This window comes from Polypterus senegalus, chromosome 3, assembly GCF_016835505.1.
Source record: "Polypterus senegalus isolate Bchr_013 chromosome 3, ASM1683550v1, whole genome shotgun sequence".
Taxonomy (NCBI): Eukaryota; Metazoa; Chordata; class Cladistia; order Polypteriformes; family Polypteridae; genus Polypterus; species Polypterus senegalus.
The window spans coordinates 267,467,763-267,484,837 of record NC_053156.1 but is presented as its reverse complement, the minus strand read 5'-3'; the positions used below and the strand labels follow the sequence as shown (position 1 = coordinate 267,484,837).

General features: G+C 37.3%; 2 protein-coding genes across 2 annotated transcripts in view; one reads left to right on the top strand and one right to left on the bottom strand.

The window, feature by feature from the left end:
- Nucleotides 1-17,075, bottom strand: part of LOC120526140 (polymeric immunoglobulin receptor-like) — a 182,678-nt gene that overhangs the window by 48,471 nt on the left and 117,132 nt on the right. The window lies entirely within an intron of this gene.
- The window catches only part of LOC120526141 (chitotriosidase-1-like), a 44,125-nt gene continuing 43,496 nt past the window's right edge, over nucleotides 16,447-17,075 (top strand). Inside the window, exon 1 of the mRNA XM_039749127.1 lies at nucleotides 16,447-16,512. Within this exon, the coding sequence (XP_039605061.1) occupies nucleotides 16,488-16,512 (25 nt within the window). The 5' untranslated portion in view covers nucleotides 16,447-16,487. The remainder of the gene's footprint in view (nucleotides 16,513-17,075) is intronic.

The following is a 17,075-nucleotide window of genomic DNA, read 5'->3' as shown; positions in this document are numbered from 1 at the left end:
GCAGGGACTGGGAGACTAGACAGGGTTAAAAGAACGCTATGCCACGATATGCAAAATAAAAATCTGTTCCACAGTCTGGGCAAAACGTTTCACCTTCCAACAGGACAATGACCCAAAGCATAAAGAAAAGACAACACTCTAATATCCTTGTGTTGCCAGAGCCCAAACTTAAACCCAATCAAAAATCTCTGAATACACCTGACATTAGTTGTCCACCAATGGTTTCTATCTAGCCTTACAGAGCTTAAGAGGATCTGCAGAGAAGAGTTGCAGAAAATACTGAAATCCAGGTGTGTTAAGTTGGTCATGTCGTACCCAAGAACAATGCTGGCTGTAATTGCTGACAAAGGGGCTGCAATGAAGTACTAAGTAAAGGGTCTGAATATTTGTGTCATTGTGATATTTCAGTTTTTTTATTTGTAATAAATTTCTAAAGATCCTGTTTTAACTTTTTTATAGATACTGAGTGTTTATTGAAGTGGGAAAAAAATAATTTAAATGATTTTAGCATAATGCTATAATATAACCAAATGTAAAAAAGTGTCAGGGTCTGAATATTTTCTGAATCCACTGCAGTTGCTAGAAAGTTGTCTCGGTTTCACAGCCACGAATAAAAAATACAACAAAATACAATCGACAGTAACAGCAACAAACAATACACTTGTCATGTTTTTTGGATTCCAACTCATAAACTCAAGAAAGGCTTTAATCAAAAAGCAGGCCTCAAAATTCTGAAAAGACCACTTCAGTAGGGCCAGCCTTGAAACACAAGAAGCAGGCTTGTGGCCTAGACACAGAAAAACAAATCAAAGCATACAAATACGAAAAGGAAAAAGAAAACCATAAATAAGAAATCCGGCCCAAATAACAAATATATAAATGTAGACATATATTGCAAAACAATTTAAAAATGAGTGGACCAAGAACAAAATGAATAGATACATAATCTAATGTTCAAAGTTCAGTTCAAAAACCAAAAAAAAAGAATTATTTATAAAATCTAAATTAGGGTAAAAGGCAAAAGACAGCTAAACAAACATTACTTGAAGCAAATGTATCAACCCAGAGGACATTATAAAGGGTGGTCCCACAGCTGCAACATTTGGGGGCTCCACCTCCTTGGGTTCAACAAATGCAAGAAAAGAATTAGCATAAAATAGAAAAATATTAATAATCAAGACAATATTAATTATAGTATTATAAAAAACAAAAAGAAATTAAGCTAAGATATTATTTAATAACAAAAGAATTGTATAAATAAATTACAAAATATAAATAAAAAAAATAAACTAAAGGCAGAGACAGAGTCCAGGTTGAGCTATAACAACTAACACAATAAATGCATCACACAAGTTGACAGAGTGAAGAACTGCACCCGTCCCCCTAACACCATAAGTTTTTGAAGGTAAATATAATTTTAGGCTGGATAGAGGTGTTTAACATCTGGGGATACTGAGGTGAGCTAAAAATGTTACTGAACAAGGTGGTCAGCAGGGATGGGAGAAACTGGGATCAGCTCCTCCCCCTTGTCCTCTTGCATATCGGGAAGTCCCACAAGCCTCTACGGGATTCTCACCATTTGAATTATTATATGGACGAAATCCTAGGTGAATATTGGATATTTTAAAAGAAGGCTCTTCCCTCTACCAATATATTAGAATACATTGCACAATGACGTGATAGATTTAGAGGAAAAATTCGACTGATCTTAAAAAGTCACATGGAGAAAGCACAAGCAGCACAGGCCCGATGTTATGACCGTGGCACCACCCTCCGAGAATTCCAACCGGGGGATTGGGCTTTCTCGGCTCGCACAGTGTAGTGTCCCTCGGGTGGCTCCTGCTGGCAAGCGGTGACCCGTGGTCAATAGTTGCCGGGGCTACAGCAGAGCGATGGTTTGCTACCTGCCCACTACACTGCCACAGCTGCTGCTCCAGACTGGACGCAGGCTGGATGGAGCGGAGGGGGGCGTTTCACTGCCCACCCAGCACACACGGCTGGTAATGCTGCAAGTGCTGATCCGGTTGTGGCTGAACGGAGGCCATTGAGGGTGAACGGGGCGGTGGGGGTAGCATTGTAGTGTGCCTCGGATGGCTGCCTGTTGAATTGGGGTTGGGTGATTCACTATCCGCCTTTGGCCGCACCGTGTTCGTTCTCGGTGGGCGGACGCTAAAGGAGTCTGTAGTGGAGGTGACTGTGTGGTGGGCGAGTGATGAACCCCCGCCTTGCTGCCGCAAGTCAGTCTCAATAGCAAGCCTGCTTGTACAGTTACGCACATAGCAGGAAGTTGCCTCTTGTCAGTACATCAGACGAGTTGACGGGTGCCTTTCTGCTGTGATAGCGTGGACAGTGCTGTGCAGAAAAGCTCATCTTAACCTTTTGTCTTCACCCTTCAAGAATGTCTCTGAAACACAAATCTGATGCAAGTGCTGGTGATACAGTAAATAAGAGAAAAACCATCACCATTGAAAATAAAGTAAAAATAATAAAAAGCTCATAGAGAGGGGAAACTACATCATTAATTGGCAGAGCACTTGGTTACAGTCGGTCAACAATAGCATTTATTAAAATAATGTACCTGTTCCGACTTACATCCAAATTCAACTTAAGTACAAACCTACAGTCCCTATCTCGTACGTAGCCCGGGGACTGCCTGTATATATATATATTGTCACAAGAATAGACAGAATACATATGGTAACCACCCATATATTATGCCCCGGGTGCCAAATGGGTTTGGTTTAGTTGAGTAGTGCTCAAGTTCAAGTCCAAAACAGAACTGAAGACATGTGGCAAAGATGGCGGCTATAAAGGTCTGGACCAGAAGTGATGTCAACACTACAGGAAGTGACATCATCTTGGGTGCCAGAACCTTGTGGGATTTCCCGTGAATGGTCTGCAGATGACTGAGAGAAAAAGTCAGTGCACCTCGCACCCCCGGTCAAGCATGGAATAGTTATTATTCTGGACCTTTAGCTGCCTCCCATGTGCACGTGTATGACTATATATATACATATATATATATATATATATATATATATATATATATATATATATATATATATACACACATATATATATATATATATATATATATATATATATATATATATATATATATATATATTATCTTGGTTCATGTTTATTTGAATCCTGGTTTACAATTTTGTAGTGCATTTTTATTTCAATTTGTTTTAAAACTTTGTTTTTAAAGTCAACATTCCAAGTACACATTTTAACATGTGTCCCTATCCGTCACATTGCCACATGAAGTGATGCTCTAAATATGGTGGGGAGAGGGGGACACAACACTCACCATCGCTTGGTGGGTGCATATTGTAAACCTCACAGCTCTTAGCAATACTTAGTTTATAACCAAGTAGATCCTAGTGCTAGGTTTCTTCTTCTTGTTGTTTTTTGACTTTAATTCTGATTTTGTCTTTTGGTTTTGTTCACATAATCTAATTTTATTATCAGTTGCAACCCATGCCTGTCCTTGATTACAATTTCGGTTTACATTCTTCATCTCCGGGTCTCTCATAATAATCTTGAATGTCTTGTAACATGTAAAACTTGTCAAACTGTTACAATGAAATGTACAGTGCATCAGTTCATCCATTATTTGGACAAGATTTTTTAGAACACACATAGGTATTCACAAGATATTTGATCACTATGATCACTTTGCTTGTTGCTTTAATAAAGGATTATTATCATTATTTATTATTAGATTTATGATCTTTTTGAACTTTTGAATTTTTTGGTTGCTGGGTTTTAATTTTTGGATTTGTAGATTTAGCTATTATTCTTGTTTATTTTCTGTTATTTGTTTTCTTATTTAATTTGATTTATTTGTTCTATTTAATGTGTTTGAACTCTGATTTTTGTGTTTTTGACTTTTGAAAATTTTAGATATTGTATTTTTGAATATTGTTTTTCTGATGTAAACAAACTATTTAAATATTGATAGTTTTGTATTTCGTCTGGTTTTTTCTTTCCAATCTGGAGCTGATCATAACAATGAGAAGTTGAAATACCTAACAAAACTTATTGTTAAACAGAGTCTTTATTTTAATTAAAGTACAGACAGGGATTACTGCAGCTGTTAACTCTTAACTAAGATGGTGTCTGACATATCAGTTGATACATGTACAATAACACATCACAAAGAAATAAAACCCCTTGATGTAAAACATAATATCATCATCATCATCGTGTTTCTAATAATGAGGACAGTACATTAATTTTCAGACAAAGTAAACATGGATGAATTAATCTGAAGGAAGTGACGTAGATTTTTTTTTGCAGAAAATCACATCAAGTCTGCTTCTCTTACATATATCAGCATTTGCCAGTGCCTTCCATAACTAGAATCTTTATGCCTACACAATGGTTTCCTTAAGCTTTACTCACTCAAGTGTCAGTGTTCTTCAACCACTCAACCCTTCCTCTATGACCAGGAGCTTTTTTAGAGTTTTGATTGTATCATAGTCTTTAGTCCACTTTATGTGTGTTTAGGTATAAACAAAGTGTTTCAGTCTACCTTAGGCTTTCAAATATGTTGACATACTATTTTAACTTGAAAGACTGGGAGGTGAGTTCACTTGAGGTGTTAAAATACATGTAGAACATTGAAGAGCTGGGAAGTGTGGTGGTGTATGGGGGGGGGGAAGTGTAAATAATTAAAGGAGAAAAGATCAGATGCTTGCCACAAAAGATCAGGATCTTAAGCCTCTGAAGCCCTCTCCTCTTCTGGTGTAACTGTGTAAGACACACTTTTAGGCCTCTAGTTAAAATGTTTCTTGATTCCAAATCCAAAACTAACTGGTAGGACCCATTCAAATTCTTTACATAACCTCATGGTTTCTCATAAAACAAAATTATTTATTAATTTTTTTGCAATAAAAGTTACATATAATTTTCTCTTGCTTGATAAATTCAAAATTCCAACCAATGAGCTGTTTGCACATGAGAAACTCTGATCCAGATTGCAACAGTAACATTACTAAGTTGTAATGCCACAGTTACTAAAATGTTAACAGAAGGGAAGATGTCCAACCAAAATGCTAAAAATGGCAGAAAAATGGGAACGAAAACTGCAAAAAGCCCTCATAATGCCACCAGATCCTGAAGCACAGTTTCAAAATTGGTCCTTTGCTCATTTGCTTTTCAGAATGAATGCAATGCATTCCCTACATCTGATATGGTATAACATATTCCAGAGAGTAATTCTAAAAAAAAAAAACATAACACATATTTTCAAAACTACATAAAGAAGCATGCAATGCCCTTTTTATTGCTGTGGGTTGAATATTAAGACAGTTATATGTTTGTTATCTGTGCTTTCTCACTTAAGTGGGAAACTTTTATTAGCATGTGCTTCAGCAGCATAATCTTTCTTTGTTACCTGTGATTTATTTTGTTCAGACTCTCCTTATGTTCCAAACATTGTCTGCTATCTTTAAACTTTAGGACTGTGAAATATTTAGAAGGTACATAACAGCATAGTCTGATCACTTCCATGAACCAGAATTTTTAATTTCTATGAAGAATGGGCTGATGATTTGACACTGTCCACATGAAACTGTGGTTATTACTTCTGAGAAAACAAATGTAATGTGGAGTAATAATTAAATCAACAAAGCATTTGTAAAACTGTTTTGAGCACTGGAGAGTGCTCTCATAGACCCTGTGGTGTTATGGGTTCACAGCTCGCTGAGCAAAGGCCGTTTCTTTTTAAATAGATAATCACCGCACTCGAGGCAGCTTCATGAGGGGGCGTGGTGGCCATAGCAAGCCACGGGGCGATCTGCGGTGTGGGCGTTTTTCACCGAGTGCACAGGTGAGGAACTGCCCACATCCGTGATTGTTCCCGTGGCTAATGTGCTGCAGCTGCTATGGCCCCTCACTGTTTAAGAGAAGCGCGAGTCGGTTGGGAGACAGATCGATGAAATGAAAAGGACGGAGGTTACAGGGAGCAAGAGAGGAAGCAGGTCGGTGCGAGACACAGGGAGTGTGTGGTGAGCGAGCAAACGAGCGCATGTGGGCAGCTGGGTGTTAGGCCGACACCCAGGCATTGGAGTTGGAAGGCGCTCCCACTGAGCGAGCAGGTAGCGGGAGTGACCAGGGAAAGGCGAGTGGCCGCAGAAGGCTGGAAAGGCAGCGGGAGTCGCGAGGCTTGAAGGTAAAGACCTTGATATGGGCATCCTGGAAATCAAGGTTCCAAGTCTCAGGCCTGGGATGAGTGCCAGACCGAAGCCAGGATCGGGAGGTCTCCAGACCTGTGTGTGAATGGAGAAAGGCAGCTGCAGGGAGCGTCTCGCCTGTTGCATGGGCCCGTATGGGAGAAGCAGGTGAGACGCCATCATAGGAGAAGCACTGAGCTTGTTGTTGATTTTTAAAGACTGCTTCCTAAGGAACGTTTTAACCTCGATTTTAAAGGATTGTTTTTTTTTTGTGTATTTTTAACCTCCACAATTTCTTTTAATGGATTATTTATTTATAAGACTTTGAAAGCACTGCGCTATTTATTGAACACTTTGATTGTTTTGTTGACTGTTTTTAATAAAAGCACTTTGCACATTTATACCATCCCCTTGCTCAATTGTTTATTGCCTCAACTGTCTAGCTCATTCGTGACATTACCGACGGTGTTGGGTTCAAAGGCTTCCAAACAGTGATGGGAGCGTGGAGCCAAACCCGCATCGTTACAGACCCCCGACTCAAAGAGTCTATATGTATATTTGCCTGTGTGATCAATCTTTTATTAGAAGAAAAGGTAAAACAAACAAAGCTATTATACATATATATATAATTAGTTTCAAACAAAAAAGGAAGACAACTGTATAAAAAGAAAAATCGGGAGTGGTCTCCCCTAGACTTTCTTGTATACTCAGATAAATAACCATCAACTACAAATTAAAGCAAATTAATAATATATTGAACAATGATTATAAAAGTAAGGTTGAATAAATTAATAAAATGAATAAAAGGTAAAGTACCACTTCCGGTTAGCCCAAAAATTGATAGAAATCCACATTTTGCACCTAATACTTCTATGCAAAATTTGGTTGACCTAAGTGAAAGCCTACTCAAGTTATTATTATATATTATTATATATTCATGAGTGCTGCTAATGAGAGGACGCAGGATATAAACGAGAGTTTTGATCACTTTGTAACTAAGTTAAAATTGTAGGTGAAGGGGTGTGCTAATGCAAATTCCGAGAGACTGTGTTTGTGGGGGATTGACAGTTAAGGCGGGTGGGGGAGTCACGTCATCATCTCCCCTCCCATTTACCTCAAGTTAATACACACGCTGTCTCTAGAGTTTCAACACACTGAATCCTCCGGCACTACTTACAAAAGGTCACATTGACAATCGTGTTACGCTATTTTTAAAATCTTTCCTTTTCTTAGCACAAGCACAGCTGAGAAGCTTCGATGCATGTGCTCCATAACGTGTTAAAAAATAATGCATTTAATCACACTTTGCATTACAAGCATCAGCGCATCCCGATTCATTTTACCCTCGCACCACCTTAGTTTGAGAAGAAGTATGAAAAAATATGAGGTTAACACAGAAAAACAGATCACCAATTCAAGCTTTATGAATAATCGATTCGCCATCAATAATTGTTTTGGTAAAGCCATCCTCCTTCCATTTTATAATTTTTCCGCCACTAGCCATGATTAAATGAACGGTAAAAAGTAAGAGCGAGGTGACTTATTTAGTCAGGAATATATATGATAGCAACACTCATGACAATAATCAATCATGTTACGTTATTATTAAAATGTTTCCTTTTCTTTTCATTACTTCTTTAACACACTACTTCTCCACTGCGAGGCGCGGGTATTTTGCTATATATATAATACGGAGAAGTAGTGTGTTAAAGAAGCAATGAAAAAGAAAAGGAAACATTTTGAAAATAACGTAACATGATTGTCAATGTAATTGTTTTGTCACTGTTGTGAGTGATGAGCGTTGTTGTCATATATATATATATATATTTACACACACACACATAAACATATATATATATACATATCTATACATATACACATATATACATACATATATATCTACATATATACACATACATATACACACACACATAAATCCATACACACATACATACATACACACAAATACATATATATATGAATACATACACACACATATATAAACATATATATATATACATATACATACATATCTACATATATACACACACAGCTATTTCATATCAGTGCAATACGCTGTTTGTTACGTGCAAGTCTGCGTGGATATTATGAACTATCGTATTTGTTCAAGTTCTATTTAAATTTTAAATAGAAGGAATTTTTATTTAGTCGACAGAAATATCTTTGGTAGGAATGGTAAAAACAGACAGGAATATTATTCGTGAATAAATCAACTCAAACCTTAAACAACTTATAATATTTTGCTCTCCATAAAAATATATCCTGTCTAAATTATACAAGTTAGAAATAAAGTAAACGTTAAAAGAACAAACATTCAAATTTCTTTACTCTTATGTAATTTTATATAAAAAATAAACTTAGATTTTAAATATCCCAAAAGATTTTGCTCTCCATAAAAATATATCCTGTCAAAATTATACAAATTCAAATATGAACATGCTGCATAACAAAACCTGGAAATATAAATAAAATGTGTTCCTTTCAGCAATAACAAATCAAATCATTCAGGTTTCTTTGCTCATATGTCATTTTAGAGCTGGACGCCTGGCATCTTTTTTTGGCCACAGGTTCGTTTCTGTTTGGTGTGAGGTTCTGTGTTGTGGAGATTCTCAGGATGGATTGCAGGTGCTCATCAGTGAGGCAACTCCTGTGTGCTGTTTTGTTAGTCCACTGAGAAGAGCTTCTCACACAGATATGTGCTACCAAACATGCACAAGGTTCGAGCCGCATGTAGACGGACTTTTTTTGTTCTTCAAAGTCACCAAAGCGCCGTGCAAACTCAGTGCGCAGTGCGCAGTTTATCAGCAAAGTGCGGATTTGGGAACACCGTAGTGACGACTTGGTTTAACATTACTTGGCAACAGGGAAAGTGGGGCAAGGTGCACTGGTGCATTTGTGTCTCCCATAAAAGCAGCTTCACTTGAAATCACTTTGTGATTGTGCACGGGTTAAAACGTCCGCTGAAGTGTCAGATTCTTATTTAATTATGCTGCTTTCTGTATCTTCTGCATTGCATTCAGGTTACCCTGATGTTTTATCTCATAGTGCCGTCTTAGATTAAATTCTGTAATTACAGCCACATTAGCTCCACAAATGAGACACACGGGTTCAGTAAACATATACTCAGCCTCCCATCGGTTTTTAAAGGCTCTATTTTCAGAATCAACTTTTCTCTTCAGCATCGTGTGAGCTAGCTTCGCAATAACTTGTTCGGCAAGGCGGCTGAAGCGCTGCATTATGGGATCTGTAGTTTATTGTGTTACCAGCGCTTCATATACCCGGCTTTAATAACAATAATACAGTATATAAAATGATCTCGGGCCGGATATAATTACGCCGGCCGGATGTGGCCCGCGGCCCTTGAGTTTGACACATATGGACTAAATAGAACTTGAAAAGATATATTTTTTCAAATGTGATCGCGCAATTCAAATAGAGTTGACGCACTACAGCCTGCATCCTCCCTCGCTGTTACTTTTTACCGCTCATCTAATGAATACACTGAGTATGGCTTTACCAAAACAATCATTGATGGTGAATAAAGTATCCATTATTCGAGTATGTAGATCGGATATATATATATACATATATATATACCCGCGTATCGCAGCGGAGAAGTAGTGTGTTAAAAAAGCTAGAAAAGAAAAGGGAACATTTTAAAAATAACGTAACATGACTGTCAATATACAGTATTTGTTTTGTGAGTGTTACTGAGTGTTGCTGTCATCAAGGATTTGATTATCATTATTTCTTTCAATCAGGTTCGTATTTGTAGGATGTGTTGTGTTCAAGTTACATTCCGTGTTTGTCAATCGTTGTAAAGATGACAGGTTTCATTCATCGATTCGTTTCTTACTGCATCAATAAACAGCTCGTCTTCTTCTTTATCTGAGACCTGACACACTGCATGCACGGGTTTTTTTTACACTGTCTTCCTTTAGCGGAACATTGACTTTTTCCACCGTGTGCTTTGTTTCCACAGTAGCTGGATTTATGAATATGCTTATCAGACGCTTCATATTTTTGCTGCCTTTTCAATTGTGTAATTCGGTTTTGTTCAGCTCTTTGGAACTGTTGCTTTTATCTGTGCACGCGCCAGTTCACGTGAGCCGCTCGTGTACATGCATCGAAGGTTCCCAGCTGTGCTGGTGCCATCTCGTGCTATGTCCATGGCTGTATTTAATGTTAACTTAGTCCTGGCACTTAAAACTTTCTCTCGCAGTTTCGCTGAGTTTGTGTCAAACACCACCCTGACCATCTCATCTTCCTCTCCATAAATACAGTCCTTCACCTGTGAATATTTAGTGGGAGTTTGCTATTGGATTGCCGCTGACGGACGGCCTTTTATGGGCAGGCACTAAATTACAAACGCCAGCGGCAGCCTGTCTATGAACTTAATTTAAAGTTTAGGTTTACATCGTGCTTTGTTACCGAAGTAGCAGAACTCATGAATATGGTTTTATATGTCACTCGCTCGCTTCTTATTGTTTCGCTGCCTTCTCAATTATATAATGCATGTTTTCTTCAGGGCTTTTTGAGGTCTTCCTGGTTTTCTATGTACTGCGTGATTACGTGGGAGGCGTGATGATGTCACACGAAACTCCGCCCCCACGGCGTTGAAGCTCATCTCCATTACAGTAAATGGAGAAAACTGCTTCCAGTTATGACCATTACGCGTAGAATTTCGATATAAAACCTGCCCAACTTTTGTAAGGAAGCTGTAAGGAATGAACCTGCCAAATTTCAGCCTTCCACCCACACGGGAAGTTGGAGAATTAGTGATGAGTCAGTGAGTGAGTCAGTGAGTCAGTGAGTGAGTGAGTGAGTGAGGGCTTTGCCTTTTATTAGTATAGATATGAATTACCTCCAAAGAGCGCTGAGACTTTTGATATCATGAACGTGTGTACAAAAACTGGGGTCTCCTGCCCAGCAAAAGTCGAGCAGCCAGCGCGCGTGCATAGCTGTGCCAGCCTTTGAGATGCTGACTGCGCTTCTGCCTTAAGTCAAAGTGAGCACTTTTAATTTTTTCTTCCTCCCCTGCGCTTATAGCCCAGACAAGTGCAAACACGGACCCCTTTTATACACCACGGCAAAATAATATTAAGGCGATTCACACTTTCTTTGCACGTATACGATTATGAGGTCCTCAGCTCGGATTATGAAGATACGCACAGGAGTGAAGGACTGACAGTGCCATCACAGCCGATTAATGGCGGGACGCCTCACCAGTCTACACAAGACCCACCGCGACTGTCCCTAAAAGGCGATCATAATGTCAGCGAACACATCTCTCTATACTATATAAAAGAAAAAGGCAACTTTCCTTTCTTTACACCTTTTTTCCTTTTATCCCAAACCAAAGCCTTTCTCTCTTAACACTGCAGAGGACACAAAACTAATTTTCTTTATTTGCCGGTAAGGCACATTACCAGAGGCACAAATTTGAACGTTCACATAGAAAATGTAATTTCTATACCACAGCCGTCGTGTAGCCTTTCAAAAGGGATCTACTACCGAGAGATGATTTTAGCTGCTGTTAGTTACTTACCTGTTGTGTTACACAGTCTTTAAAATGTAGTTTACCCGCAACCACTCCAGTAGTGCTCAATGTACCTCCATCCATCCATTTTCTAACCCGCTGAATCCGAATACAGGGTCACGGGGGTCTGCTGGAGCCAATCCCAGCCAACACAGGGCACAAGGCAGGAACCAATCCTGGGCAGGGTGCCAACCCACCGCAGCTCAATGTACCTGTACTTCTTAAAACGTTAATGTTTTACTTTTTAATAACTTATAGACTATATTTTATTATTTTTCCCTTGCACTATGTGACCAAAGCTATACACACACATATAGACACATACAAACATACACACAAGTATATGTATGTGTATATATATGTATGTATGTATGTGTATATATATATATACACACACACACACACACACATACATACATACACACATATATATAATTTGTGTGTGTGTATGTATGTGTGTATATATGATGTAGATAGGTATGTATATATATATATGTGTGTGTATGTATGTATGTATGTATGTATGTATGTATGTGTGTGTGTGTGTGTGTGTGTATGTGTGTGTGTGTATGTGTGTGTGTGTATATGACAGCAGCAATCCAAGCTGTGAGAAAACAGTAAAAAGGAGGCGTGTCAGACGTCGTGGTACATTTTCTGATGCAGCTAGATGAAAATAACTTTGTGATGCTGCCACCAAATACACAAAACAATTACTTTGACAATCATGTTACATTATTTTTAAAATGTTTCCTTTTCTTTTTCATAACTTCTTTAACACATGACATCGCTACGAAGCGCAGGTATTTTGCTATATATATATATATCACAGCGACACTCATAACAGTGACAAAACAATTACATTGACAATCATGTTACGTTATTTTCAAAATGTTTCCTTTTCTTTCTCTTTCCTTCTTTAACACATTACTTCTCCGCTGCCAAGCGCGGGTATTTTGCTATATATATGTGTATATATGTGTATAGATATATATATATATAAATAGATAGATATGACAACAACACTCATATCAATGACAAAACAATTACATTAACAATCATGTTACGTTATTTTTAAAATTTTTCCTTTTCTTTTTCGTACCTTCTTTAACACACTACTCTCGCCATGTAAGCACGGTATTCTATATATATATATATATATATATATATATATATATACACACACACACACACACACATACATACATACATACATACATATAATTTGTGTGTGTAGATATGTATATAGATATGTAGATATGAAGATATGTATGTGTATACAGTAATCCCTCCTCGATCGCGGGGGTTGTGTTCCAGAACCCCCCGCGATAGACGAAAATCCGCGAAGTAGAAACCATATGTTTGTGTAGTTATTTTTATATATTTTAAGCCCTTATAAACTCTCCCACACTGTTAACATTATTAGAGCCCTCTAGACATGAAATAACACCCTTTAGTCAAAAGTTTAAACTGTCCTCCATGACAAGACAGAGATGACAGTTCTTTTTCACAATTAAAAGAATGCAAATAGATCTTCTTCTCTTCAGGAGCAGATAATTTCAGAGGGAGAGAGTGAGAGAGCGCTCGCAAAGAAAAGCAAACAATCAAAAAATCAATACATGTGCTTTTAAGTTTGCCGGGCATTTTTAGAGGAGCGTTAGTTATCTTCTAAGCAAACAGCCTCTGTGCAAACAGCCCCTCTGCTCACATCTCCTCCGTCAGGCACAGAGAACGTCAGAGAGGGTGAGATAGAGGCAGAGACAAGCAAACAATCAAACTCCGCGTGGGATGCATATCTTATAGCATTGAGGAGTTTTAGTTAATATGTAATACATGCTCTGATTGGGTAGCTTCTAAGCCATCAGGCAATAGCGTCCCTTGTATGAAATCAACAGGGCAAACAAACTGAGGAAGCGTGTAGCATAAATTAAAAGACCCACTGTCTGCAGAAATCCGCGAACCAGCGAAAAATCTGTGATATATATTTAGATGTGCTTACATTTAAAATCCGCGATAGAGTGAAACCGCGAAAGTCAAAGTGCGATATAGCGAGGGATTACTGTATATATATATATATGTATATTATATATATATGTATGTTTGTGTGTATGTGTGTGTGTATATATATATGACAGCAGCAATCCAAGCTGTGAGAAAACAGTAAAAAGGAGGCGTGTCAGACGTCGTGGTACATTTTCTGATGCAGCTAGACGAAAATAACTTTGTGACGCTGCCACCAAATACACAAAACAATTACTTTGACAATCATATTACATTATTTTTAAAATGTTTCCTTTTCTTTTTCATAACTTCTTTAACACATGACATCGCTGAGAAGCGGGTATTTTGCTATATATATATATATCACAGCTACACTCATAACAGTGACAAAACAATTACATTGACAATCATGTTACGTTATTTTCAAAATGTTTCCTTTTCTTTCTCTTTCCTTCTTTAACACACTACTTCTCCGCTGCCAAGCTGGTATTTTTATATATATATATATATATATATATATATATATATATAGATAGATAGATAGATAGATAGAGGTATATATATATAGATAGATAGATATATATATATATAGATAGATATGAGAACAACATAGATAGATAGATAGATAGATATGAGAACAACACTCATATCAATGACAAAACAATTACATTAACAATCATGTTATGTTTTTTTTTAAATTTTTCCTTTTCTTTTTCGTACCTTCTTTAAAACACTACTCCGCTGCGAAGCGCGGGTATTCTGCTAGTTCTAAATAAATTACAAATATAAAGCAGATTGATACATAACTATTCACTTGAAATAAACACCTAAATAAAGTTTTTATCACTCCCTGTCTAATTGATAGAGCGCTGTTGAGATGGTTTTCCTTCCAACAGGTCCACCCTATCTCAACATATGACTTCTGATCAAAGAACCTTAGTGGGCTTCTCTGGCAATGTCTTAAATTGGTTTGAATCCTACCTGGCAGGTAGAAAATTCTTTGTAAGTTGTGGTAATTATACTTCAAAGACACATGATATTCTATATGGTGTTCCACAAGGCTCTATCCTGGGTCTGCTGCTCTTTTCAATTTACATGCTTCCGTTAGGTCAGATTATCTCGGGGCATAACGTGAGCTACCACAGCTATGCTGATGACATGCAGCTGTATTTATCAATAGCACCTGATACCACCGCAGACCCTACTTTTATTCTATGTTAATTAGTGTTACTTTATTTTAATTCTTACTTTGTGTTTTTTCTCTTTCTTCATCATGTAAAGCACTTTGAGCTACATCATTTGTATGAAAATGTGCTATATAAATAAAGGTTGTTGTTTTTGTTGTTCTGAGGCTCTGTTGGGTTCTTGGTCACCACCCTGACCGATATTCTTCTTGCCTGGTTACTCTGATCAGTCAGACAGTCAACTCTAGGAAGAGTCTTGGTGTTTCTAAAGTTCTTCCATTTCGCAAGTGACATTTCACACTAAGGCCACTTTGCACCTGGGAATACACAGAGCTTTAGAAATAGTTTTATATCGCTGCCTCAGCACAGTTTGATCACAAAGGTCTACAGGGAGCTCCATGGACTTCAAGTCTTAGTATTTGTAATGACATGCAGTGTGAATTGTATGACCTTGCATGCACAGATGCGTGCCTTTCTAAATGATAATGAAATGATAATCCAATCAATTCAGTTCGATGAACATCTAATGCATAATGAAAGCAAACGGGATTCACCAGACCACAATTTGGAGTGCACAGCAAAGGATCTGAATTCAGTTTTTAATTTTTAATAATTTTGCAAACCTTTCTGAAAATATGCTTTCACTTGTCATTATGAGTGATTGACTGTAGATTGATGGGCAAAAATGGCAAATTTAGCCATTTGATAATCTACAACATAATTAAATGTGCTGAAAGAGAAGGGGTCTGATTATTTTCTAAATCCACTTTACAAAGTGTTTAATTAAGTGTTGGTATTCCTCTCTGATTGAATTATTGGCTGCAATGAAAACCTACAGACAAACAGTATGGTTGCTATCCTAGGACATTAATTAAAAACTAAAAAAAGAATTTCATTTTGCCTTGCACTGTGGTTTTAAATTGTACTGGTGTATAAAATGAGTCCAATGGGCACAAATAATCCTATGTGTTTGAATATTGTCTAGGTTTCAGGGTCATGTATAAAATTTATTAAACTTCATAGTAAATGCCATGTTTTTTAGTAAAGGATTAATAAAATGAGGTCTGTGCCCCAGGAAGGCTGGGAAATAGTTAATTTCTTCAAGCCAAGCTAATTATTTTGCTTTGAATATGATCTGTGGTTCCTGGGGCATACATGGGAATAATCAAAGAGAGTGATGATTACTTGGAGGCGTACAAGGATGCATAATATAGTAACATGGATCAAATATAAGAGAATTTTTATGGAGTCTTGATTTTAAAAATAATGTGCTAAAGAATATTTACCCCAAAAAAGAAGGCATTACAATCAGAAAGCTTGAATAATGCTTTAGCTATGTAAGTTCAGTGCTGTCCATATAATTTCTGAAAAACAAAATTAACTGTTAATGGTGCAAGGGGAAGAAAAAAATTGCAACACAATGAAACAACATAGGCGTTAGCTGCCCACCCATGTAAACGGCCGTTCACTCCTTCAGTGCAGTGAAATGAGTCAACCAATTATTTCGAAACCTATGCATAAAAAGCAGGGCAGCCATGAAACACCTCTTACATTGAAACCATGGGAGGAAGACATCTGCTCACAGGTACTGATGTATTTATCTTTAAGACTTTGCTTTTTCATTTTCACTGACTCTCCTTTTCTAAAAGTCCCTTTAAACAGAAGTTTTTTACGGAAGATGCAAATATATATAAAATATGTATTTTTTAAAAATTTGCTAATTTTTATGTTTTTTTCTAACTTGATATTTGGCCCCATGACTGCAAACTGAACAAAGTTGGAACAAATAGTAGATTTATTGAGCTCCTCCAAAATATTCTCAGCCGCTCAGTGAAATGCTTGAATATAAATAAACCAAATTGAGAGTTTACCACAAAACTTCACTCTGCAAATATACAAGAAAGCTAAATTTCTTGTATTCTGTAGTAATCAGGCATCTGTACAGTGTCTATCGATCTAAATGAACTCTTCCTATTGTTTGCAGAATCTATCTATCTATCTGAACTGTTACTATTCCTATACTGTAGTACCTTTCATAGTGAAAACATACATTTCATAAAAACAATCAAATATTCAAAAACTTGAAGTTATAATAAGGATGGACTCCTCTTCTACATCTGCCCTAGCCGTTGATTCCCAGCCACTGAA